We start from the raw sequence: 26,093 nt of genomic DNA, 5'->3' as shown, positions 1-26,093 counted from the left end.
AGATTAACTTTATAGCAGATCTGTCACCAAATTTCACATTATAAGCTTCACACATTATTACACAAATCTGCAATGAGGCTGCTTACCTTACGTTGAAAATGCATGTTGAAATGGCTGTATGATCATGACGTTAGGATAAGCATAAGTCCAGTTATGGATTCAAATAGCTCATGAGTTCAAGTGTAATCAGTCTTCACCCACCAAGCCTGACTGACAGCTGCAGTCTGTCCTTTGTCATGTGAGCAGCACGTTCAGAAATAGGACAGACACTGAGGAGCTGCACGTTAGACTAGGTAGGCAGAGAATGAGTTAAACATTCATAGAATATTTTACAGCCATTCTGATATATATCTTCAAAGTAAATACAGCAGTTGCATCAGGTCTAATAGATCTATTTAGGCAGTTTGGATTATGAAAGATCCACTTTAAAGGGGTTACAGTGGTCACCATAGTGTCATAACCATTCAGCTTTTAACTCAGTTTGCAAACTGTCTTTGAATATGAGATAGTGAACCACCTCAAATGGTTGGTTGTCTGAAAAAAGAACAATTAGCTGGGTAGGAAGGCAAAATCAGCAATTGTAATTACACAATGCCATATAATATAATGATGATATTGATGATATTTTAAGTAGATAAAAACGTTGACTATAACGTAGCATTATCATTAAATCTCACTATATGTCAACTAAATTTCTATACAAACTCATATAGCAATATCCAAAGCCTCTCTCCAGTCTATCCTGTTTAAAAAAAAAAACAGGCAAAGAGATAGTTATTTTATAGTCACAAATCTCCTTTAATAACAGTTAAGGATGCATAATGCACATCCTGGACAATTTGCATGTTATAAAGTATTGCCATGGGGTGTCCAATCCATGTTTAATGCATTTAAATATATGTATTATATTACCTAACTAAAATGTATCCCAGGTCATACAGTTTTAAAAGGTTTAATATCCTAGAGCATGAAAAGTATTAAGACCTCATATGAGAACATGAAAAACTACTTTAATAATGATACTAAGAAGCCACAAAGAGGTCCACTGCCCCGTAAGTGTATCAATAAAAAATAGCAGAATATGAATAAAGAAGTCACCTTCAGTACAGAAAAGTTGTTACTATCCTTTTCACTTTTTTTTTTTAGCGGGATTTAATGTGCTTTCATTAATATGTAGAGACTGAACATATGAGTTTGGCCTCATGGTGTTGCTTGCCATGCTAAGAAATGATCTACACTTATTGTAGCAATCAGTAGAGACAACTACAGCAGAGAGAGGACCCTGCTGATCACAAGAGCTTACACTACAGCAGAGAGAGGACCCTGCTGATCACAAGAGCGTACACTCTACAGCAGAGAGAGGACCCTGCTGATCACAAGAGCTTACACTCTACAGCAGAGAGAGGACCCTGCTGACCTTAAGAGCTTACACTCTTTAGGAGAGAGAGAGGACCCCACTGACCATAAGAGCTTATACTCTATAGGAGAGAAAGAGTATCTCGCTGATCATAAGAGCTCATTCTCTACAAGAGAGCAAGAGACAAAGAGAAGGAGCGAGAAAGAGAGAGATGTCATAGCTGCAGGGCATTATGGGGAAGCCCGCGCGGCAATGTAAAAAGACATTAACCAGCTTTCTGATGCTTCAGCAATGTGGGAAATAGTGCTGGGCAAGTTTTTCTCTTTGTTTTTTTGCAAATTGTGAATTGTATGTCAAAGTGTTCAAATTTGTGAAACCAGGGATTTCGGATAATTCAACTCAGTCCTCCACAGATTGATCCACTCATCTTTAATGTGTATGATGTATGCTTATTAAATTACAATTGGGGAAACGAAAACCATGACTATGGAAAATAGTTCAATGGAAAAGCCTGAAAGGTCTGAAATGCATTTATTATTGTTATTGTTTATACTGTATTAATATTCATCATTTTAGCATCTATTTAGTAGCTGGTTATTAGGTTCTGGCCTGACAGAAGGCCAGGATTGCACCATATATTAATGTAGATTCTAGTGAATATTTACCACATTAAAGTGTTGGTACTTTTCTTGTTAAATAAAATCTGTCATCGGGTTTTTGCTGCAGCATTCAAGATCAACATAATATAGGAGCAGAAACCTTGCATATGGACAAAGCTCTGCCATTTGTGACATTTATCTTTTTTTCTGCATAGCATCCCAATTAGGTCGATAGGGTCCCACATATAAGATATATAACAAAATGTGAATTTAAATTCTGGAAATGTTTAATTCCAATTCCAAAACCCTAAGCAATCTACAACAATTTTTGATAAAGAGATTGCCCATAAAAAGAAAAAGGAAGAAATTTAATTACAAATAAATTCTAAAATACCTTTAATTAGCAAAACACATTCATTTTATCTAGGGAGATAATGACTATAGTAAAATCTAAGCCCCTATCTCTTCATACGTAGGATGATATGCTCCCAGTGAATATTTTGATATAATCACACTTCTGTCCACCCTGTCTTTCGGATCTAATACTGGATATACTAAGGTAAGAAAAGGCTGCTCATGCTGCTGTCCACCCTGTCTCTCTGATCTGATACTTTAAACACCAGGAGCGTTGAGGTAAGAAGCAGCTACTCACACTACGTTCCACCCTTTATTGTTGAATGACAAGCAGGGTATATCCATAGACCATATATTGTCAAGCTCCAGTTATGTGCAAATAATAGCAGTGTGTTTAAAACAACTAAGAAAAAGCTCAATCCTCATAAATAGCATTTATTTCCATATTCCCAAAGGCACTGGGAGCACTGCACATTCAATTTCAAATTAAAGCATAAACAAAATAGCAATTTTTAAACTGAAAATGAAAAAAAGGAATAGTAGGCTGTTCAAAAAAATAACAGTTGTCTGCATTTTTATTTGATTTCTATTGGTTGTCCATTACTCATCTACACCTGGTCATGATTTTTTCCCATGTTGTATGATCTTTAATGCCAAAAAGAGTAATCAAACACATGAGTGATGTTAGACTGCTATTATTTTGCACATAACTTTATATCCAAGGCACAACATTTACTCATTATTCAAAAAGACGGGATGCACAGCAGTGTGATTGGCCTCTTCTTACCTCAGCACTCCAATATTAGATAAGAAAGATAAGAAAAACATGGTGGACAGCATTGTGAGCAGCTTCCACATACTTCTGGTATTGGTAGTGTGAGCAGCCTCTTATACCTCAGCCCCTCAGGTATATCCTGTGTTATACCAGAATGACATGGTGGACAGCAGTGTAAGCAGACTCTTCTTACCTCAGCATATCTGGTATTTCCAGAATTAGATCAGAAAGACAGGGTAGAGAGCAGTGACAGCAGCCTCTTCTTACCTCAGCGTTTTTGGCATCTCCAGTATTAGACAAGAAAGAACTGTTGGACAGCACGTAGACATAGTAGGCCGCAGTGTGATCAGCATCTCCTTACTTCAGTATTAGATCAGAAAGACAGGGTGGACAGCAGTTTGAGAAGCCTATTCTCACTTCAGCACCACTGATATTTCTACTATTAGATCATAAAGACAAGGTGGGCAGTAGTGTGAGCAGCCTCTTCTTACTTAAGCATGCAGGTATATCCAGTATTAGATCAGGAAGAGAGATTAAACTGCAGTGTAAGCTTTTTCTGATCTCAGCACCCCTTATATCTACAGTATTAGAGCAGAATATCCACTGGGAATACATCTTCCTACACAGGAAGGAAAGGAGGTGGGTCTTCCTACTAGACATGCTTACAGGCACTGTACTAGTAATATACTAGGACAGGTTTCCGTCAATGTAAAAAGACAGCAACCATTTTTATATATTATATTGATTACCTCCCTAAACAATCCTTAAACAGATAGCTAATTAATTGTATTTAAACATGTATTTATAATGATTTTTTTATCCTGTAATCTATACCCAGCAAACCTCTGAACCTCTTCCATAGGCACCTCTTTTTATGAATGTGATCCAATATAGTCATCCATCCTCTAGCATAAACTACTCTAAATTTATCATCACTATCCCTTTATACCCAAACACTTTTGTCCGCTATCTGATTGCAAATAAAAAAAAAACAAGAACACTTAAAAATATCTGGGGTCATTATCCTCTCAATCACACATATCATAGTTTACTTCCATGATGTGACATTTTATGTATATTTAGCAAATACATTTGAAAACTAAATAGACATTCTGCTTATTTTACAAGGCATGTCTGAAACTTTACCACTCTGACAGACTGCACACGGCAAAGTGATCAGATCTTAAATTATTCAGTGTTTTCAACAAATAATGAGATTACTTAATTACTCTTTGTTCCTGGAACATTTAATGCTTTAAATTAAACTTCAGACTGAAATTGCGTGCACAGCCCACACACCAGTTTAAAAAAAAGTAATAGTAATTTACTATGTCGACACATGCACCATGCTTGCATTGTTTTCAACACCTCAGTCATCAGATGATTTTGCTAAAATCTAGCTGCTGAAAACCTAGTCCACAGCTGTTATTGTAACTGCAAGAGTCCACATACTGTAGTATTAGATGGTGCCCATTCAAATAATTGGGCAGTAAAAATAACAAGTATGACAAGGAAAGAACCACTTTTTGCAGAAGTTCTCCACATTCACCAATAGAGATAGTTAAGCCGGAAATACACACTTTGACGATTATACATGTTAATAGGACATTTAGTCTGGATGTACAGTATCTTTCATGCACAATAAAAACTGAAAATATACAAAAAAGAGACATGGGCTAAAACCAATTAATTACTGGTGAAAAAAAACACTAAAAAACACTACAATTAACAAGAGCACAGGAAGCATTTTTTTCTATATTTTTCTTACTTCTGAAGGACTTATGGAAATAGTCATTCATCTTTCCCATAGAATTGAATGGAGCAGTGAATTGACACAAAAGACATTGAGACCTCTCTTCTTGGGAAGGGTGACACCGAGGGATTATATATTTATCACCTATCTTATGGACAGATGATAAACATATGTAGTAGGAAAAAAAGAGGCACATGCTTTTCTGAATAATACTTTTAGCAGTTAAAGACTTTTACCGGACATTATTTCTAGAATTAAGCAAAAAGATTTACTGGACCCTGGCCCAGCGGCCAAGTCATGAATCAGTGTCTGAAAAACCAGAACCCTGCAATCACATTTTACCTGCCGTCATCCTCAGCATCTCTTCTGATTATAAGGCCAAAGGCAACATTATGCATGCAATGATGTCATGCCAGGCCTTTGATCAGAAGAGGCGATAGGGATGCCATTTGGTGGGAGGAGGTTCACAGGGCTCTGGTTCAGCTGCCTCTGACTAACGAAGTGGCGACTGGACCTGGGTCCCTCAAATCTCTTTTTCTTAACTCTAATTATTTTTATTATGAGAAGTTTCTGCAAGTATTATCAAACTCTATCCTATTTCCAGGGGCATATATGCCTCTGGTGCCTAGGTAGCCAAGTTGTGTGCCACCAATATGTGAAAATAAAAAAAGGGACAATTACAAATGAAGATGCGAGTGTTACTGGCACTGCATGGGCAGAGGAGTACTAATTAGTTCCCAGCCCTGAAATTCAGCAAGGAGATAGTGACATCTAATCATGTTACTGACAACGCAACAACAATGCAAGACAAAAAGTAAGAGCTCCATAGAAGAGGCAAAGATGCAAGGAACTTTTGCTATAGAAGTAAATGTGGGGGGTAGTATGGTGGGGGCAGTATAAATAAGTTGGGACAGTAGGAGGGCACAGTATGGGAGTGGGGCAGTATACATAAGGAGGGATAGTGCATGGGCACAGTATAGGGGATCAGTATAAAGAAGAAGGGATAGTGTGGGGTCACAGTATGGGTGGCGTATACAGAAGGAGTGAGAGTGTAAGTGCACCATTTGGATGGAGGTAGTATACAAAAAAAAGGAAAAAGTTATGGCACAGTAGGGAGAAATGGAAAGATCGCAGTTCACTGTACAGTCTGGGGAGCAAAAGTAGAAGAAATTCTTGAGAAAGGCCTAAAGGTCAGAGAATATGATGAAGAACATTTCTACCAGAAATAGTGTGAAGGCACAGTATTGAGAGGCGACAGCACAGATGCTATAGTTCATAAGAGGAGACAATGGGACAGTTATTGTTTATTAGGAAGGACAGTGTGGTGGCCATAGTTAATGAAGGGACAGTGTGGTGGATATAATTAATAAGAAGGGATGGCATGGTGGGTATAGATCATGGGAGGCATGATGCGGTGGGTATTGTTATGATCTGCAACATGTACTAAGGAAAGATAAGGGAAAACTGTCCCTACAGTAAAACTAAGTTGAATCCCTACGATGTAGCGGGCTGCCTGTTCCTAGCGAACAGACCCACCTTAGTCCTCGGCTAGTCTGAACAAAGACCTATAGCATAAGGGGAGGGGTCCTTAAAAGAACTAAGGACTGGGACAAAAATGGGACACCTCCTAAACAGAGAAGTTGTTGCAGAACACAAAATGACAAAGAGACAAAAAAGTACTAGAGGTCCCAGAAGGACCAAACAAACTGACAGAGAAAGGCACAAGAAGCACCTGGCTAGAGAAACAGTCAAACACTGAAGTTCAGCACAGCCAAAAGGGAGGAGCTGGAAAATAAAGGCAGATGGTCACGTGACCGCAAACACAAGATGGAAAAAACAAACAGGAGGGTTCTAACAGCCCCCCCCCTTTTATGAGGATCCTCCGGATCCTCCAGGCCCAGGCCTATCCGAAAACCTCTTGTGGAAAGCTTTAACAAGCCTAGGAGCAGAGACATCATCCGTCCTTACCCAGGAGTTGTCTTCGGGACCGAAACCCTTCCAGGAGACAAGATACTGTAATCTCCCTCTATGCCATCTAGAATTCAAGATACGAGAAATTTCATATTTTCCGTCTTCCACCACAGGAGGAACTGAGACAGTGGCATCCCTATCTGATACATCAGCCTTTTTCAACAAGGAAAGATGAAACACAGGATTAATCTTCCAGGAAGTAGGGACATCCAACCTAACAGCAGATTGGTTAACAACCTGAAGCACTTTAAATGGACCCACAAACTTAGGACCCAGTTTTTTAGAGGGAATCCTCAACCGCAGGTTCTTTAAGGTTAACCAAGCCATGTCACCCACAGTAAACAAAACCTCCTTACGTTTCCTGTCAAATTACTTCTTGGACTTCTTGTTAGCCTCTTGAAGGTTTCAATGTACATTAGTCCAAACTCTCTCCAAATCACCGGGAAAATTCTCCTCCTCCGGCACTGCCGACCCCAATTTGGAGAACGAACCAAAAGACGAATGTCTCCCAGTACAACAAAAAAAAGGAGAACACCCAGCAGAGGAGGAAGTATGATTGTTAAGAGCAAATTCTGCGAGAGGCAGAAACTCAGACCACACCTCTTGATTGTCTGCCACAAAACAACGCAAAAACTGTTCAACATCCTGGTTCTTTCTTTCAGTCTGTCCATTAGACTCAGGATGATACCCAGACGAAAATGACAAGTGGACTCCCAACCTGTCACAAAAAGCACGCCAAAAGCGAGCCACAAACTGATGTCCTCTATCAGAAGCAATATCTGTGGGAACGCCATGGAGCTTGAAAATCTCCTTAATGAATGGAACCAAATGACACATCTTACTAAAACTGTCCACGACCACCCAGATGACAGTAAAACCCTCGGACACAGGAAGATCAGTAATAAAATCTATTGTGAGATGCGTCCAAGGCGCACTAGGAACCTCCAGAGGGCAAAGCAATACGCAGCAGGAGTATGTGAAGCCTTTGACCTAGCACACACAGTACATTGACGCACCCACTCGATGACTTCCTTCTGCCATCCAGGCCACCAAAAACTGTGACTGATAAGTCTCTTAGTCTCTAAAATTCCTGGATGACCTGCCAACCGAGATTCATGACACGCCACAAACAAATGTCTCCTAAAGGCTCTAGGCACGAACAACCTCCCATGGGGAGTGTTAGATGGAGCATCATCTTGAGCTTTCAAAATCCCATTCTCCAAAACGGAGTCCAATGCCGCCACCACAACTCCTTTCTGTAAAATGCTCTCCTCCTCCTCGGCACCGACCGTAGGAGAGAAGCTGCGAGATAAAGCACCGGCTTTAACATTCTTAGTACCAGGGATATAGGTAACAGAAAAATGAAACCGAGAAAAAAAAATTGCCCACGTAGCTTGATGGGCATTCAAGCGCTTGGCAGCATCCAGATAGATCAAATTCTTATGATCTGTGAACACCTGAATAGGAAATCTAGCGCCTTCCAAAAAATGATGCCAATGTTCAAACGCGAGTTTAATAGCCAGCAACTCCCGATTTCCAGCATCATAATTCAGTTCGGTTTCCGAAATTTTTTTTGAAAAGAAGGCACAAGGATGTACTCCATCCTTGTTCTCCTGAGACAAAACTGCTCCGACCCACACCGATGAAGCATCGACCTTGACCAAAAAAGGCTTGGTCTCATCAGGCTGCATAAGGATAGGGGCAGAACTGAACCTCTCTTTGAGATACTCAAACGCTTCAATGGCGCCAGTAGTCCACTGGACCGTATTCGCACCTTTCCTGGTGAGATCGGTCAGAGGCTTAACAATTACAGAAAAATTCTTAATGAATTTCTTGTAAAATTGGTAAAACCCAAAAATCTCTGTATAGATTTCAAACCAATAGGCCTAGGCCATTCCTGCACAGCCTGAACCTTCACCGGGTCTATCTCAAAGCCCTCGCTGGAGACAATGTAGCCCAAAAAACTAATTTTCTTCACAGCAAACTCACATTTCTCCAGCTTAGCAAAGAGTGAATTATCACTCAATAACTGCAAAACTTCACGTACACTATGCCAATGGGACTCTAGATCTGGTGAATAAATCAAAATGTCATCCAAATACACAACCACATTCTTACCAATCAAAGGTCTCAGGATGTCATTAATAAGGTTCTGAAAAAATGCAGGTGCATTGGTAAGACCAAAATTCATCACCAGATTCTCAAAATGACCGACCGGAGTGTTAAAAGCGGTTTTCCATTCATCACCCTCCTTCACTCGTAACAAATTGTATGCCCCCCGGAGATCAATTTTAGAGAACCACTTGGCCCTCACCAACTGGTTAAACAAGTCAGGAATTAACGGCAATGGGTAAGAATTGCGTACGGTAATCTTATTAATTTCACGAAAATCCAGACATGGACGTAAACCCCCGTCCTTTTATTTAACAAAGAAAAATCCAACTGCCACAGGCGACTTAGAAGGTCTAATGTGACCAGCAGCCAGGCTAGTCTGTATGTACTCCTCCAAGGCCTTTCTTTCAGGGATAGTCAGATTACACAAGCGACTCTTGGGAAGAGTAGCTCCAGGAGCAAACTCAATGGCGCAATCATAATCCCTATGAGGAGGTAAAACTTGCGACTCCTCCTCTGAAAAAACCCTCCAAAAATCTTGAATAGGTATAGGTAATTCCCCTTTTTCCACAGCCGCAATGCGACCGTTACAACATTTATCATAGCACTTATGACTCCAAGACTTAATCACATTAGTAGACCAGTCCAGCAAAGGATTGTGCAGTTTTAACCAAGGCAATCCTAGAACGACCGGAGAGGGTAAATTATCTAATACAACCAAATCCAAAATTTCTTGGTGAACTCCATTGATAGTGAGGGGAAATGCAGCAACCTTGTGAGTAATACATTTCAAGGGAGTGTTATATATTGCAATCACAGAAATAGGTGACGACAAAGGTTTGGATTTCAATTTAAGGTTTTCCAAAAACCCTCTATCAATCACATTAAGTGTTGAACCACAATCCACAAATACCAGAAATTCAATCAAATTTTCCTGCAAAGTAGTACTCCCAGAAAGAAATACTCCTGCAGAGCGTAAACAAGCTATACGGGCGTAATTGACCTTTTTTTATTTACTTAAGCGAAGCTCACAATACATTATCAAATGGTCAGCTTTACCACAATAAAGACACAATCCCTCAGCGAACCTCCGGTCTCTTTCCTGAGAGGGGAGCAACTTCGCCCTAACCTCCATTGGTTCTCCGCCGTCAGAGCAGATTTTCTGGGGACTAGGACCTGGCATTACAGGAGTCTTTACCTCATTCTGTCTAAATCTCAGTCTCCTATCCACACGAACAGCTAATTGCATGGCATCCTTGTTAACCCTTTCACTCAGAGCAGCAAGAAATAAACATTTCAGAGCTGGATCATTCCATTTAACTTCTGAGGCCCATCTTCTGAAGCTTGTGCAATAATTTTCAACATCAGCTGACCCCTGATTTAAACACCTGAGTTCTGCCTCAGCATATGAGATTCGATCAGGATCATTATATAATAGCCCCATAGCAGAAAAAAATTCTTCTACAGACCTTAAACATGGATCATTAGATTGGAGAAAAAAGGCCCACCCCTGTGGTTCTTTGCACAAAAGTGACATAATATAACCAATGCGCTGTGATTCATTCCCAGAGGACCTTGGTCTCAAACGAAAATATAACAAACAAGCATTTTTAAAGGAAAAAAAATCTTGCTGTTTACCATAAAAAACATCAGGCAGTCCTACCTTGGGTTCCACAAAATGCGCTTCAGAACAGCTACTCATGTGTTGCTGGAGCTCGGCCACCTCCAGAGACAATCCCTGCAGGTGTTGAGCCAAATCCTGGACGGAAACCATACTGATCCCCGAATTTCTTTCCTTTTAGATTTTTTGGGCTGGACTTACTGTTATGATTTGCAACATGTACTAAGGAAAGATAAGGGAAAACTGTCCCTACAGTAAAACTAAGCTGAATCCCTACGATGTAGCGAGCTGCCTGTTCCTAGCGAACAGACGCGCCTTAGTCCTATTCTAGTCTGAACGAAGACCTATAGCTAAAGGGGAGGGGTCCCTAAAAGAACTTAGGACTGGGACAAAAATGGGACACCTCCTAAACAGAGAAGTTGTTGCAGAACACAAAAAGACAAACAGACAAAAAAGTATTAGAGGTCCCAGAAGGACCAAATGAACTGACAGAGAAAGGCACAAGAAGCACCTGGCTAGAGAAACAGTTGAATACTGAAGTCCAGCACAGCCAAAAGGGCGGAGTTGGAATATAAAGGCAGATGGTCACGTGACCGCAAAACACAAGATGGAAAAAACAAACAGGAGGGTTCTAACAGGTATAATTCACAAGGCGGTGATGTGGTGGTTATATCACACAAGGGGCAGTATTGCGGTTGTAGTACATAAGGAAAATAGCATGGTGGCTAAAGTTCATAAGACGGTGTGGCCTTAGAATCATAGAATCATAGAATGGTAGAGTTGGAAGGGACCTCCTGGGTCATCTGGTCCAACCCCCTGCTCAACCCCCTGCCTTAATAATGATGTTTATAATTCATTAGGAGGGAAGGTGTGGAGATAGTATTTTATAGGAATGGATATTGTGCAAGCCATGTATGAAAAGAGGGACAGTGTGGGGATCATTTTTTGTGCAAGGAACATAGTGAGGGTCAATTATTTCTTCAGGGGTGCAGTTTAGGATTTTAGATCACACCATGGGCAGATAAATTTGATCAAGAGGTATTATAATGAATTGGTATTTGTGCTGGTGCCGTATTCATGTACTGATAATGATTCAGTATTCAAGCACTGATGGTGATTCTGGTGCTGTTTTCATGTACTGATAATGGTTCTAGTGCTGATGGAGCACAATATAAAAACCTAACACTGACAGACTAGTAAAGAGGGGGAGAGGACTCTACTCTCATGGGCTTACAATCTACTGGTATTGGGGAAAGAGACAGTAGATTGGGAGGCTGCATCACAGGTGACAATGAGGTGGCAAAAGGGTTATTGCAGATTGTAGGCTTTCCAGAAGAGATACGTTTTAAGGTTGTGTCTGAAGGCTTTTATTGTGAAAGACAGTAGTGATTTACAGAGAATGGGGGATGATAGAGAGAAATCTTGGAGACAATTATGTGAGTAACATCGAAGGGTAAAAGAAAGAGGGAAATTAATGTGGGGAGGTATTAGGAAATTTGGTTGGAGATGTATGGGGGAGACAGATTCTATACAGCCTTGTATGTCATTGTAAACACTTGGTATTTGGAAGTCAATGATGGGATTAATAAAAGGGGATAAGCAAAGGAGTAGTTAGGGCCGAGTAGGATTAATCGGAGAATGGAGTTAAAGATAGATTGGAGGGGTATGACAGTGTTAGGTGGGAGGCTACAGAGGAGGATGTTGCAGTAATAGATACTTTAGTTTAAGAGGTGGGTTAGTCCTGAGCAAAGCTAAATGGTAAGGTTGGGGATGAGATGGGATGGAATAGGGTAAAGCACACAGGCACTGAGATGTAACCTTGAGAGAAGAGTGGCAAGCTTTCCTTTGGTGATTATGGGAAGAAGTTATGGAGGAAGAACATTGGGATAATATGCAGAAGGGTTGTGGAGGCTGTACATCAAAACATTCTCTAATGTTGTTAATCTGAAGCTGGTAATCACATGGCCTCAGTGCGCATGCGCCGGACCAGCGGTGCGACATGTGCAAATGCGCATGTGCCCCTCAAACCTAGCTCTTGCCAGGAGCAGTATTCAAATGTCATGGGCGGCGCCAGCACTGACTGAATGCGGCGACTGCCCATGACTGAATCTGAGAAGCACACCCCTATGACTGAATACGAGCAGGTAAGACAAAGTATATAAAACGTTATAACATCATTATACAACCACCGATTTTCATGAAAACAGCTTGTTAGTGATGCACATTGCATCACTAACATCGCTATGGGGGCAGTGTACATAGCAACTAGGAAGTGACAGGTTCCCTTTAAGTGGTGAAAAAAAAATCCAAAGTTTGTTAAAAAAATTGTCATTTTCCGAGACACACAGTGTCTCCATTTTTCGGGATCTGGGGCTAGGTGAGGGCTTTTTTTTTGCGCTCCAAGATGATATTTTTATTACAACCATTTTGGGGTAGACACGTTGTTTTGACTGCCCTTTATTGCATTATATTGCAATGTTGTGGTGATCAAAAAATGGTAATTTTGGCGTTTTAATTATTTTTCTCGTTACGCCGTTTTCCGATCAGATTAATTCTATTTTTATATTGATAAATCAGGCGACTCTGAATGCGGCAATATCAAATATGTGTATATTAGATTTTTTTTATCGCTTTATTTTGAATGGGATGAAAGGGGGGAGATTTCAACTTTTACATTTGTTTATTTTTTTATATTTTTAAAAACTTTTTTTTTTACTTTTTACCTGCTTCAATAGTCTCCATGAGAGACTAGAAGACTAGAAGCTGAGATTCTCTGATTGCCTCTGCTATACACAGGCGAACATCACATTGCAGAAATGCTGTCTTGCTATATGCGTCGACCGCTGGGAGAGACACGGCATGCGCTGTACGTGTATGGTGCATGTCGTGAAGGGGTTAAAGATATGGTTTATCTATTGGCAAAACTTTCACCAAATATAGCCTAATTTAGGAAAAGCTGTCAATCGCTGTATGGCAGGTAAAAGGTAGATTCCCATCCTCGATATGATTTCTATCAATAGCAGTTAAATGAGTTTCTCTGTATAAAATAATTGTAAATTAAGATAATTATTTTTTTCTTCCTTACAATCAGAGGCAACAAGCCTGATACATTCAGGTCTTTCTCTCAGATGAGCAGTGAATAGACTACTAAGCTATCTTGTCAAATACTCTGTTTGGCTATGTTCACACTGATATTTTTTCAGGAGTTAAAAAAACACTACAGTATATTTCAAATAGAAGCCTCTCCTTTTTTAGGGAAGTTTTGAAGGCGCTTTTTTCCAAAAGTGTTTTCCGAAGCTGTTTTGAAGAGTTTTGCTGCCATTGTTTAGTCAATTCTTATTTGATACATTACAACTGCATATCCTGTAGACCATACCTTGTTTTATATAGACAAAAACCCATGCTGATGTGAAAAGGAGATTGTTCCAGCTTACGGTATACATCTCCAACAAATGTCATTCATTTATTATAATTACAATTATATACTAAAATCTGAAGTTGATGATTAAAATTTTGATTGCTTTTCAGTTTAGTTTACTTGCATAAAGTGCGAACATCATGGAAATGTTCGTTAAAACATAGGTTGACGAAAATATACAGACTTGTGCCCGCGCAAACCAAAATGCTGAAATACTGTTACCTTTATGTCTTTGTAGATAAGAAGCTTCCTTTCCCTCAATACAATGTACCTTTCCTGAAATTTATTTCCAGAAAGACGTTTTGATGAGTCCTCTTTGTATTTCAGATTACCTGATTGAATGTGTCGGGAGATAGTCCTGTCTAAATTAAACAGAATAGAGATTACTTATGAAGATAATATCTCTATGAAGTATAGCAAAATAATTCCTAAGCAATTCTTCTAAGCAAATAGTGTTATTTGAGGGACAGTTTGCTTTAGGCTTACACATATCAAAAAATAAATCCTACCTTGCTAAAAATACGTTTTTCCTCCTCCTTGCTTGTTAGTAACAGAAACAAACACCCATTATTTAGTAGTGAGAATATATATACAAACTCTTTAGAAATAGAACAAAGATCCCATCAATGTGCAGCACAAAATGGGCTATATTTCCTTTTAACCCATTGTGACACTGTTGATATGGATACATTACAAACTTGGTAGAACTTCAACCATTAGTGGTCCCCTGATGAACCACATATTGTAAGAATTGGGGAAACCTTTTGTGATAAGATGCAAGTATCATAAGATCTCCAGACAAGCATCTTAAGGACTAGTCTGGAAATATTTATCTTTATTGATCACTCACCACAGCAGGGAGTATTAGGCCACGGCCCCACGATCAGTATTCGGTCAGTATTCGGTCAGTATTTTTTCTCAGGAGTGGAAGCCAAAACCAGGTGAGGAACAATCAGAGAAAAGTTATAATAGAAACAAGTCACCAATTCTGCATTTATCACCCACTCCTGGTTTTGGCTCCAACTCCTGAGAAAAAATACTGACCGAATACTGACCAAATGCTGATAGTAGAGCGGTGGCCTTAGAGTATGTTTTTCACATGTTGAATTTTCTTATGCATTTATGTAATTTTTGTTTAAAAACAAGACAAAACAAAAACAGCACTTTACAGTACTAGCAAAGGGAATTAGATTTCTGAAATCTCATGCACCTTTCTTCTTTTTTCCTGCAGATATGAAGCATATAAATTCTTTCAGAATTTTTTGCAGCGTTTTTCACCCATTCAAATGAATGGGGAAAAATTGCATAAAAAAAACATCAAAAATATACTGTAAAGACATGCATATTTTTTGTAGCATTTTTCCAGCCAACGCTACAGTATTTCAGGCAGAATTTTTCTGCTACACATACAGAATGTGGGCATATACCCTTACCTAGTTTTGCAGGAAACTAGTAGTTAAGTGAGCCCTTCCTCTTTTAAAAGTATTATTATGTGGACATTGGATATTATTTATCTGTTCAAAAGGATTAATAGGGAATCCCATGGGGAGCTATTGAGAAGGAGGGATGTCATATCCTTACAGGGTGAAATCCTCCGCGGTTAGGCAAGTATATAATACTATATTTACAAATAAGAATAGTTTCTTCTGACTCTTTTTTACCCTCTTTTTTGTCCCTATGTCTTTACTATCTGATTGTTTCGGTTCTATCTTCCTGTTGTTTTCCTCACCATATATTTATGCTGTGGATTTAACTAATAACATGCCGCAGTACTAAAATATGTGTTTATCTGCATAGATATGTACATTATTTGGAACAGTAATTAGGGACATAGCCCTGACTAGCTGTTTGCACACATCTCTATGCATAAAGCTTCTTTCACAGAGAGGACATTTATATTTTGTTGCAACTTGATTTGATCTCCTATATTCTGTCTAATGAGTTTGTAATTTCTCAGTATAAAATCTTAAGTAATGTATCTCATTTGGACAAGCAATTGAATCAAAACTTCTTTTTTGGCAAAGTAGAGTTCTGAGAAAATTGTAACCCTAGATTTTGAAGACCCTCTTTGGCTGTATGAATTTTTTGATTAATACCATACGATTTATATTGGACAACACTCTGTATTAAAATTACTTATTGTAAACTATGATTTTGTGACAAATAAAAATAACAGCGAAAATATTGTACATAAAATTATTGACAAGGTATGCTTGGAATAAACTCACACATTGAAGATTTGCTGTAAAGACCCTTTCAGCCACAAATCCACAAGAATCTGCTGTACATCACTCGAACCTTACTTTTGACTTCCCAGCTGAGCAGTGGAAAAAAAAGAGAAGAAACTCACCTCTGCTAATGTTTCTTCTGATCCCAGCAGCATTTCTAAAGAAGTTTTGTCACATCCCTGCCTCCTGTCGTGAAGTTCTATATAGAGACTTAACTCTACTCGAATTTTACAAAAGTCAGTATCCTCTAGAATGAAGAATTTTTAGTATTTCTATCCTTGAAAATTCAGTAAAATGTTGGCCACCTGGACTGGCAAAATGTTAATAAGAAAAAAAATCCTAATACCTTGCTGTTCATCTGTGCTGCCACCCCGCTGCTCACTGCCCACCATTCTGTCCTCCGCAGTTTTTCTTTCAACTGTTGTACACCCGCATCTCCTGTGTCTTCATTCTAAAAATTGGTCTTCGAGCCACAACCAGGCCTTGGAGGTCACTGCATTAGTGATGAGCGAGTATGTTTTGTTAACCCTTGTTAACTCCAGACGAGTGAAAGAGGCGTGTTTTTCTGGGCACAGCACTGCTCTTTCTCTTTTTTCCATACCCGGGCGCTCCGGATGCCTGCAGCTTGCTTCACTTGCACCTTCCCGGTGAGGCGCCCCCTCACCTCGTCACTGCAGTCCTCAGGAGCGAGAACAGAGAGGCAGAGAAGGAGGTACCGGTAATGTGATACAAGAGCGGGCCAGAGGGATGTGCCACCGCTCTGATAGTCTTGGAGACAGGGAGAGATGGGCAGGCAGGGAGAGCTGACCAATCCAAGCAGGATTTGTATACAACAACCAGCCAATCGCCGGTAACGTTCATCACTTTAAAATTACCATATTGAAATCAAATCAGATTTTTTTTTAATTTTTACCATATGTGCATTATACAGCGAGTATATCCCAAACTCTATATTTGAACTGGAAAAGTTGGGGGTTGTCTTATACACCCAGTTGTCGAATACTCCAGAAAATACGGTACATTTAATAGATTTAATAATGTCTGACCTAATCTAAGCATTATTACTCCTTCTACTGTATGTTTCTGAGTCATGCTTTTAGACCAATTTAATTCATGATCTGTTATTTATGTAATTATTTTGGTGACAAAAGAATAAAAAATAAAAATTGTACTGAATAATAAATAACAATGCATACTAAATAGCTTCGCTCTCAACAATAACATTTTTATTGTTGAAAATTAGTTTACTTACTATATTTTTACGCGCTTTTATTCAAAATAGTGTTAACTAAGTACCACATATGTTTTTTTACATGTATTACTATTACTTATTTACTTACTGCAGAGTTGTTTTTATTGTAGGTTTTGTCTGTTAATGGCCACAGTGTGAATGTGCACCTACACATTACACTTATACTAACAGGAATGTGGGCTCATGATTTCGGTAATAACATTTTTGTTGCATGATTAATTTTGATATTCAATTTTCTTTATCCTATTATCCTACTGATGATATTATTATGATACATTGTTAGATATTTTAAGATTTTATATTATATATAATGTACATATATATATATATATATACACTACAGACCAAAAGTTTGGACACGCCTTCTCATTTAAAGATTTTTCTGTATTTTCCTGACTATGAAAATTGTACATTCATACTGAAGGCATAAAAACTATGATTTAACACCTGTGGAATTATATACTTAACAAAAAAAGTGTGAAACATCTGAAAATATGTCTTATATTCTAGATTCTTCAAAGTAGCCACCTTTTGCTTTGATGACTGCTTTGCACACTCTTGGCATTCTCTTGATGAGCTTCAAGAGGTAGTCACCGGAAATGGTTTTCACTTCACAGGTGTGCCCTGTCAGGTTTAATAAGTGGGATTTCTTGCCTTATAAATGAGGTTGGGACCATCAGTTTTGTTGTGCAGAAGTCTGGTGGATACACAGCTGATAGTCCTACTGAATAGACTGTTAGAATTTGTATTATGGCAAGAAAAAAGCAGCTAAGTAAAGAAAAATGAGTGCCCATCATTACTTTAAGAAATGAAGGTCAGTCAGTCAGAAAAATTGGGAAAACTTTGAAAGTGTCCCCAAGTGCAGTTGCAAAAACCATCAAGAGCTGCAAAGAAACTGGCTCACATGAGGACCGCCCCAGGAAAGGAAGACCAAGAGTCAACTCTGCTTCTGAGGATAAGTTTATCTGAGTCACCAGCCTCAGAAATCGCAGGTTAACAGCAGCTCAGATTAGAGACCCGGTCAATGCCACACAGAGTTCTAGCAGCAGACACATCTCTACAACAACTGTTAAGAGGAGAATTTGTGCAGCAGGCCTTCATGGTAAAATAGCTGCTAGGAAACCACTGCTAGGGACAGAGAACAAGCAGAAGAGACTTGTTTGGGCTAAAGAACACAAGGAATGGACATTAGACCAGTGGAAATCTGTGCTTTGGTCTGATGAGTCCAAATTTGAGATCTTTGGTTCCGACCATCGTGTCTTTGAGCGACGCATAAAAGGTGAACGGATGGACTCTACATGCCTGGTTCCCACCGTGAAGCATGGAGGAGGAGGTGTGATGGTGTGGGGGTGCTTTGCTGGTGACACTGTTGGGGATTTATTCAAATTTGAAGGCATACTTAACCAGCATGGCTACCACAGCATCTTGCAGCGGCATGCTATTCCATCTGGTTTGCGCTTAGTTGGACCATCATTTATTTTTCTACAGGACAATGACCCCAAACACACCTCCAGGCTGTGTAAGCACTATTTGACCAAGAAGGATAGTGATGGGGTGCTACGCCAGATGACCTGGCCTCCACAGTCACCAGAAATGAACCATATTGAGATGGTTTGGGGTGAGCTGGACCGCAGAGTGAAGGCAAAAGGGCCAACAAGTGCTAAGCATCTATGGGAACTCCTTCAAGATTGTTGGAAGACCATTTCCGGTGACTACCTCTTGAAGCTCATCAAGAGAATGCCAAGAGTGTGCAAAGCAGTCATCAAAGCAAAAGGTGGCTACCTTGAAGAACCTAGAATATAAGACATATTTTCAGTTGTTTCACACTTTTTTGCCTTCAGTGTGAATGTACAATTTTCATAGTCCTGAAAATACAAAAAAATCTTTAAATGAGAAGGTGTGTCCAAACTTTTGGTCTGTACTGTATATATGTATATAAGTTCATATATATGCACAGGTATATATATATGTGTACGTATATATATATATATATATATATATATATATATATATATATATATATATATGAACTCATGTCGTTTATGAGGCAAATTTATACAAATACACATAACAGCAATAGGCAATTTTAGTGATTTCTAAAGAGATGAATTTGCTGCCTTTTATCATTGATTTGAAAAATGTAACTATATTTGACTCCTACAGAAAGTGTTTTTATACACTTTGTATACCAGAAAGACATAATTAGAGGCGATCCTGTGACTTTAGGGATTAAACCTCACTTAAAAGGCATTATTCTCTAATTGCCATTACACCGCTAAGTGCAAGAACAGTTCTTCCATTTACATGAGACTTGATTTTCCCATTGATAATCTGCTTACTAGAGACTTAATAACAAACACAGCAAGATGTTTAAGACTAATATTAGGAACTTCATACAACAGTAGTGAACAGGGCATACATTTTTTTCAATTTTTTTGTACTAAAATCACACCTTAAAAGAAGTGACCAAAAATTAAAAAAATTAAGGTAAGTTTAAGTCATTAAACAGAAAAAAATGGTATAGCTAAGTTTACAAGGAACACATAAGCAGTAGTGATGGGTGAACACTAAAATGCTTGGCTACTCGTTGTTCGAGTGCAGCAAATTGGAATGCTCGAGTGCTAGATCCGAGCAACGAGCCCAATGTAAGTGGGAAAACTCGAGCATTTTTCTGGTGGCCCCCCCAGCAGTCTGCAGAGGGTCTAAAAATTGCCCAAATTGATGTGAACGGTTCTCAAATGACATGAGACCAGCATGGGGAAGACACCTGGAAGCATCTCTGACTCCCAGGTCACTGCTGTGAACAATGTTGTCAGAGTATTACACCACTTTTACGGACTCACAATAAAACATTCACAAACAAAACCAAAATGGATTTTCCTGGGAAAAATATTAAGGAACACAGGTAAATGTCATTTCAACATTTTACTACCTTATCTGGCCATAAGGTTATGTATGGTTGTCCTGAGGAAGGAGTCGGTGGACTCTGGAATGCGTAGACAATAAACCTACATTTTTATCCATACCAATGGTTTGTCTTGACTCCAGAGGGTGCAGAAACAACTTCCTTACATAAGTCTCCTCTCTGACAAATCCATAGGAAGCTGCAGCATTTGGAGTCCAGGCTTTATAGGTGTTGTGTCCCACACAAACCTACTAGGTGAGCAGTTTTTAATACTTTTATGTAGCATTTATTAATTGGATAAGACCCTATTGTGCTCTTGCATTTTTCCAATGACAATTTAAAGACAAATAGAGGTGGGCCTCAGTAACGATATGTTCCCATTAGAAAGGAGCAGTTCTACTGTACAGTTATAGGGTATGCAGTGAGTACAACGCCTGCCAAAATATGGGAAAACCCCCAATAACAATTTAAAGACACACAGAGCTGGGCCTCAGTAACAAAATGTTCCAATTAGAAAGAAGTGGGTCTCCCATACTGTTCTTGCGAATGCAGTGACTGCAACAACTGCCAAAAATTTGGAGGCACTCCAATGCCCCTTGCAACAGACGTAGAGGAGAGCCTCATGAAAAAAATGTTCCCGTTATAAGGAAGTGGGTCTCCCATACTCTTTGCCTATGCAGTGAATGCAACGAGTGCCAAAAATTTGGAGGCACTCCAATGCCCCTTGCAAGAAATGTAGCGGAGGGCCTCATGAAAAAAATGTTACCATTATTAGGAAAAGGGTCTCCCGTTATGTTTGCCTACGCAGTGAATGCAAAGGCTGCCAAAAATTTGAAGGCACTCTAATGACCCTTGCAAAAGACGTAGAGGAGGGCCTTATGAAAATAAAGTTCCCATTACTAGGAAGTGGGACTCCCATACTGTTTGCCTATGCAGTGAATGCAACGGCTGCAAAACATTTGGAGGCCCCTTGCAAGAGACGTAGATATGGGGATATGGTAAATATGGTTGTGAATGATATGGTGGTGGAGGATGAGAAGAAGGAGGAGGACAAGAGCAAATAGACAAAATAAGGACGCGTATACCCATGTCTGGATGTGAAGAGGTGCATGGGAATAGACCTCCCAAGAAAAAGACACTGAATTTGAGTTTATGTTATGCTGCTATTAGTGATGAGTGAGCATGCTCGCTACTGCTTGGCGCTCGCCGAGTAATTCCGGGTTGCTCAGGCGGGAACTCGGGTCCCCTCCCTACATGTTTGGCGCTCTTTAGAGAGCGAATGAACATGCAGGGATTGCCTGCCATGCACTGTAAAGCCGTAGCCACATTGGTTGTGGGCATTACAGTGATTGGCTGGCCACTCAGCATCATCAGGTCTATATCAGACATGGCGCCGCCATGCTCGTCAAAGTCACTCTGGATCAGACAGTGTAGGGAGAGCTGCTGTTGCGTCAGGGAGCGATTTGCTTGTGTATTAGGTATTGTAGGGAGAAAAACCGTACGTTGCACATATCCATCTTAACAAACAGTCCTTCTGAGGACTATTCCATCTGCAGAGATATCAGGCAGGCAGGGTGTATAAGCAGGCAGTGTATATAGCAAACTGCAGTGCATATAGCACAAGAGGCTCCATTCCAATTCTGCCTTCTGCTGCTGTAAGATATTTCTATACAAAGGTCCAGGTCTCAAGGGCCAGGAATACTTTTCTTTGGATCTTAATCCTCATTATTTGCTTAGAAAGCAATCCAGAGAACACCGTTTTTCTGCGCCATTTGCTTGTTGGAACTGCAGAATACAGCCAAGTCCTTTCCATATTACAGCGTTAAAAATCCAGCTATTTAAAACTGTGTTTTCTCCATCAAACGGATCACATATACATTGTATACATTGTCAGAAAATACTGCCATTTCTGGCCTCCATTAAAAATTTCCTTTAGTGTGTCAGTGAAACAATTCACAGCAGTTTGCTGTTCAAACTACTTACCTACAGGCCAGGTATTTAAAACTCTGGAAGATACTGTCCTCCATTTAAAATGGGCAAGGCATGTGGCAAGGGATGGGGAACTGGACGTGATGGTAATGGTGCATGCAGAGGCTGAGGACAAGGCCATGGGCAAGCTGAAATTGTGCCACAACAAACACCCACATCTTCTCGCCTGACCTTCCTGTCCCAATTTCTAAGGAACCGCAGTGCACCACTATTGAACCCAGAGCAGTGTAAAAAGGCTGTTGGTTGGATAGCGGATAATGCTTCCAGTCACTTTTCCACTACCACCACCAACACCCTGTCTTCCACACGGTCAAGTCTCAGAAGCCGTGAGTCTGGACCGCATATTCCTCACCCTGATCCTCCTTCATCCCACCATGCCGAGTACCCAGAGACAACTGATCCCACACTTGGACACTCTGAAGAGTTGTTCACTTTTTCCATTTATAGATTCGGGCCTCTCGCCCGGTCCACTTGAAGCGGGGCAAGAGGAGATCGCGTGTAGCGATGCCCAAATATTTGAGCAGCCACGGTCACACAAAGGCGGTGGTTGGGAAAGTGTCACAAGAGGTGGACGATGATGAGACACAATTGCCAGAAAGTCAGGAGGAGGACCAGGGTGCGGAAGTGGAAGATGAGGTCGTGGATGATATAGTAACTGACCCAACCTGACAGGAGGACATGCAGAGCGAGGACAGCAGCACACAGGGGGAGGGAGGCAGATCACCCCAACAGGCAGGAAGAAGCAGTGTGGTGGCCGCAGAAAGAAGGCAGGCAATCGTTTCCGGTATCACCAACACAAAGGAAGATGCCAGTACAACTGTTAGGTCTTCCTGAGTCTGGATGTTTTTAAAATACTCTGCTGCTAACCCCAAAAAGGCCATTTGCACCACCTGCCAGGCCAGCATCAGCAGGGGTGGCAAAACGACCAGCCTGACCAACACCAACATGATCAGGCACATGGCAGCAAAGCACCCGACTTTGTGGGCCGAACCCCAGGGTCCAGGAACAGTGTCTGCGAGTGGCACCATTGCTTCTTCCGCTGTTGTGCATGCAAGCCAATCCCCTGTCCATGGTGCATGCGAAGATGCCTCCTGCCCTGCACCTGTCGTTGCACACTCTTAAGTAGCAGCATGAAGAAGCACGTCCATGTTCTTGTCCAAGCGCAGCGTTCAGTTGTCCATACCCCAGTCCTTGGAACGCAAGTGCAAATATGCAGCCAACGACCCACAGGCCACACTACTAAATTCTCACATTTCACGACTGCAATGTTGCCTTTTAATCTTGTGAAGACGGAAGCATTCCGCAACCTGGTGGCGGCGGCTGTCCCTCGGGACTCGGTCCCCAGCCGCCACTATTTCTCCCGGTGTGCCGTCCCCGCATTACACAAGCACGTGTCCCAAAACATTAGCTGTGCCCTCAACAACGCAATTACAGGTAAAGTCCACCTAAACACGGACACGTGGACAAGTGCTTGTGGGCAGGGACGGTACATCTCACTGACGGCTAACTGGGTTAACATAGTGGAAGCCGGTACCCAGTCGGACCTTGGGACGGAACACTTCCTCCTGACGCCAAGGATTGCAGGCCCTAGGTCAATCAGGGTTGCCCCCACGGTCTACAGCTCCTGCACATCATCCTCCCCAGCCTCCTCCTCCTCTTCAGCCTCCATCTCCGAAATGACCACATCAGTCACAAGCTGGAAGTACTGCAGCACTGCTTCGGCCTGCTGAAGCTAATATGCTTAGGTGAAAAACCGCACAATGCTGAAGAGTTGTGGACAGCTCTGAAAGAGCAGGCAGATCTGTGGCTCACACCGCTGAACCTACAGCCAGCTCTGAGGCGAGGCAAGCTCACACACGTACCATGCCTGGCACATGTGCTTAACCTCATGGTTCAGCGGTTTCTCAAATAGTACCCAGAGCTGCCGGATCTGCTTGTTAAAGTATGCCACCTGCGTGCCCATATTAGAAAGTCAGCTACAGCTTCCGCAGCCCTTACAGTGTTTCAGCAGCTTTTGCAGCTTCCTGCTCACAGACTGGTGTGTGATGTCCCCACGCATTGGAACTCTGCACTGCAGATATTGGGAAGGATTTGTGAGCAGAAGAGGGCAGTTTTTGAGTACCAGCATCAACAAGGCTGTTGGCATTCAGTTCAGAGTCCACGCATAAGACCTCAGGAGTGGACATGGATGTCAGACATAAGTAAAATCCTCCAAAACTTTGAGGACTCCACCAAGATGGTGAGCGGCGATGTTGCCATAATTATCGTCACCATCCCACTTCTCTGTCTTCTGAAATGTTCTCTCCTCACAATCAAAGAGGATGCATTGCAGGCGGAGCATGATGAGATGGAGCAAGGAACCATACAGGGTGATTACACACAGCCAAGCCTCATCTCATCCCAATGTGGATTGGGTGACAATGAGGAAGAGGAGGAGGAGGAGAAAGGAGAGGAGCTAGTTTCATGTACTATAGACTGTACTACTTGCACAGCTGTCATACCGTCTGTTCAGCGTGGATGGCCAGAGCACAGAGAGGAGGAGGAGGAGAGCATGGTCTGTCATCCTCTTGGTGAGGACACGGAAGTCTTGCCTATAAGTAGTCTGTCACGCATGGCTGAGTTTATGTTATGCTGCCTTTCCAATGACCCTCGCTTTCTCAAAATTTTGGGTGACAGTCATTACTGGTTGGTGAGACTTCTAGACCCACGCTACAAGGAGAACTTTATATCTCTTATTCCTGAGGCGGACAGGTGTACAAAACTGAGTCTGTACCAAAAGGCCCTTGTTGCGGAACTCTATGTGTCTTTAAATTCTTAGTGGGGTTTTTCCTAAATTTGGTCAGCCATTAGACTCACTGCGCACCCTATAACTGTATAGCAGACTCCCTCTTGTCTTATGGGAATTTGTCGTTACTGTGCACCTGCTCTATGTGTCTTTAAATTCTTAGTGGGGATTTCCTAAAATTGGTCAGCCGTTGGACTCACTGCATACCCTATAACTGTATAGCAGACTCTCTCTTTTCTTAATGGAATTTGTCGTTACTGTGGCACTGCTCTATGTGTCTTTAAATTCTTAGTGGGGTTTTTCCCAAATTTTGGTAGCCCTTGCAGTCACAGCATGGGCATTACCACTATAGGAGACCTGCTCCTTTATAATGGGAATATTTTTTTACTGAGACCCTCCTTTATGTCTCTTCCAAGGGGTATTGGGTTGCTTCCAAATTTTCGGCAGCCCTTGCAGTCACTGGATACGCAATAACAGTATAGTAGACCCACTTGGTAATAATGGGAACAACAAAGCATAGCCGGCTGATGGCTCTCTAACAATAGCGAGGGCCGACTGCTGGCCTTTAAAGAATAGAAAGGGCTGTCTGATGTCCCTATGAAAATAGGCTTTATGACTTTCAGAGTCCCCCCATCATAATAAAACAGGATGTGTCTGATGATGTGTCACACACCACATTGCCAGATAAAGCTGTAAAATGTTAAAATGACATTTCCAGGTGAATGCATTTGTCTTAAAAAATATCGTAAAGAAAACAAAAGAATAGGATCTTTCTTTAGTATAAAAAACAGCGTCACCAATTTAACCTCAATGTAATCACATTGTTCAGCTCATGCACCTCCTCCTCCATCTCCGAAATGACCACATCAGTCACAAGCTGACAGCTTTGGCCAAGCGGCAACAGACTGTGCTGAAGATAACATGATTAATGCTTAAATGACAAACTGCCCAGCGCTGCAGAGTTGTTGAAAGCT

The 26,093-nt window shown here is 40.9% G+C and overlaps 1 protein-coding gene across 3 annotated transcripts in view; it reads right to left on the bottom strand.

Annotated features, from left to right (window-relative positions):
* The window catches only part of ARAP2 (ArfGAP with RhoGAP domain, ankyrin repeat and PH domain 2), a 593,408-nt gene that overhangs the window by 64,656 nt on the left and 502,659 nt on the right, over positions 1 to 26,093 (bottom strand). For all 3 annotated transcript variants that reach the window (XM_073646261.1, XM_073646254.1, XM_073646276.1), the window contains one exon: positions 14,183 to 14,322. In XM_073646261.1, coding sequence (XP_073502362.1) covers positions 14,183 to 14,322 — 140 coding nt within the window. The remainder of the gene's footprint in view (positions 1 to 14,182; positions 14,323 to 26,093) is intronic.

This window comes from Phyllobates terribilis, unplaced genomic scaffold, assembly GCF_046119375.1.
Source record: "Phyllobates terribilis strain yellow unplaced genomic scaffold, ASM4611937v1 Scaffold_1__5_contigs__length_1240528914, whole genome shotgun sequence".
Lineage (NCBI taxonomy): Eukaryota > Metazoa > Chordata > Amphibia > Anura > Dendrobatidae > Phyllobates > Phyllobates terribilis.
The sequence above is the reverse complement of the archived record's forward strand: the minus strand, read 5'-3'. Positions and strand labels throughout refer to the sequence as shown.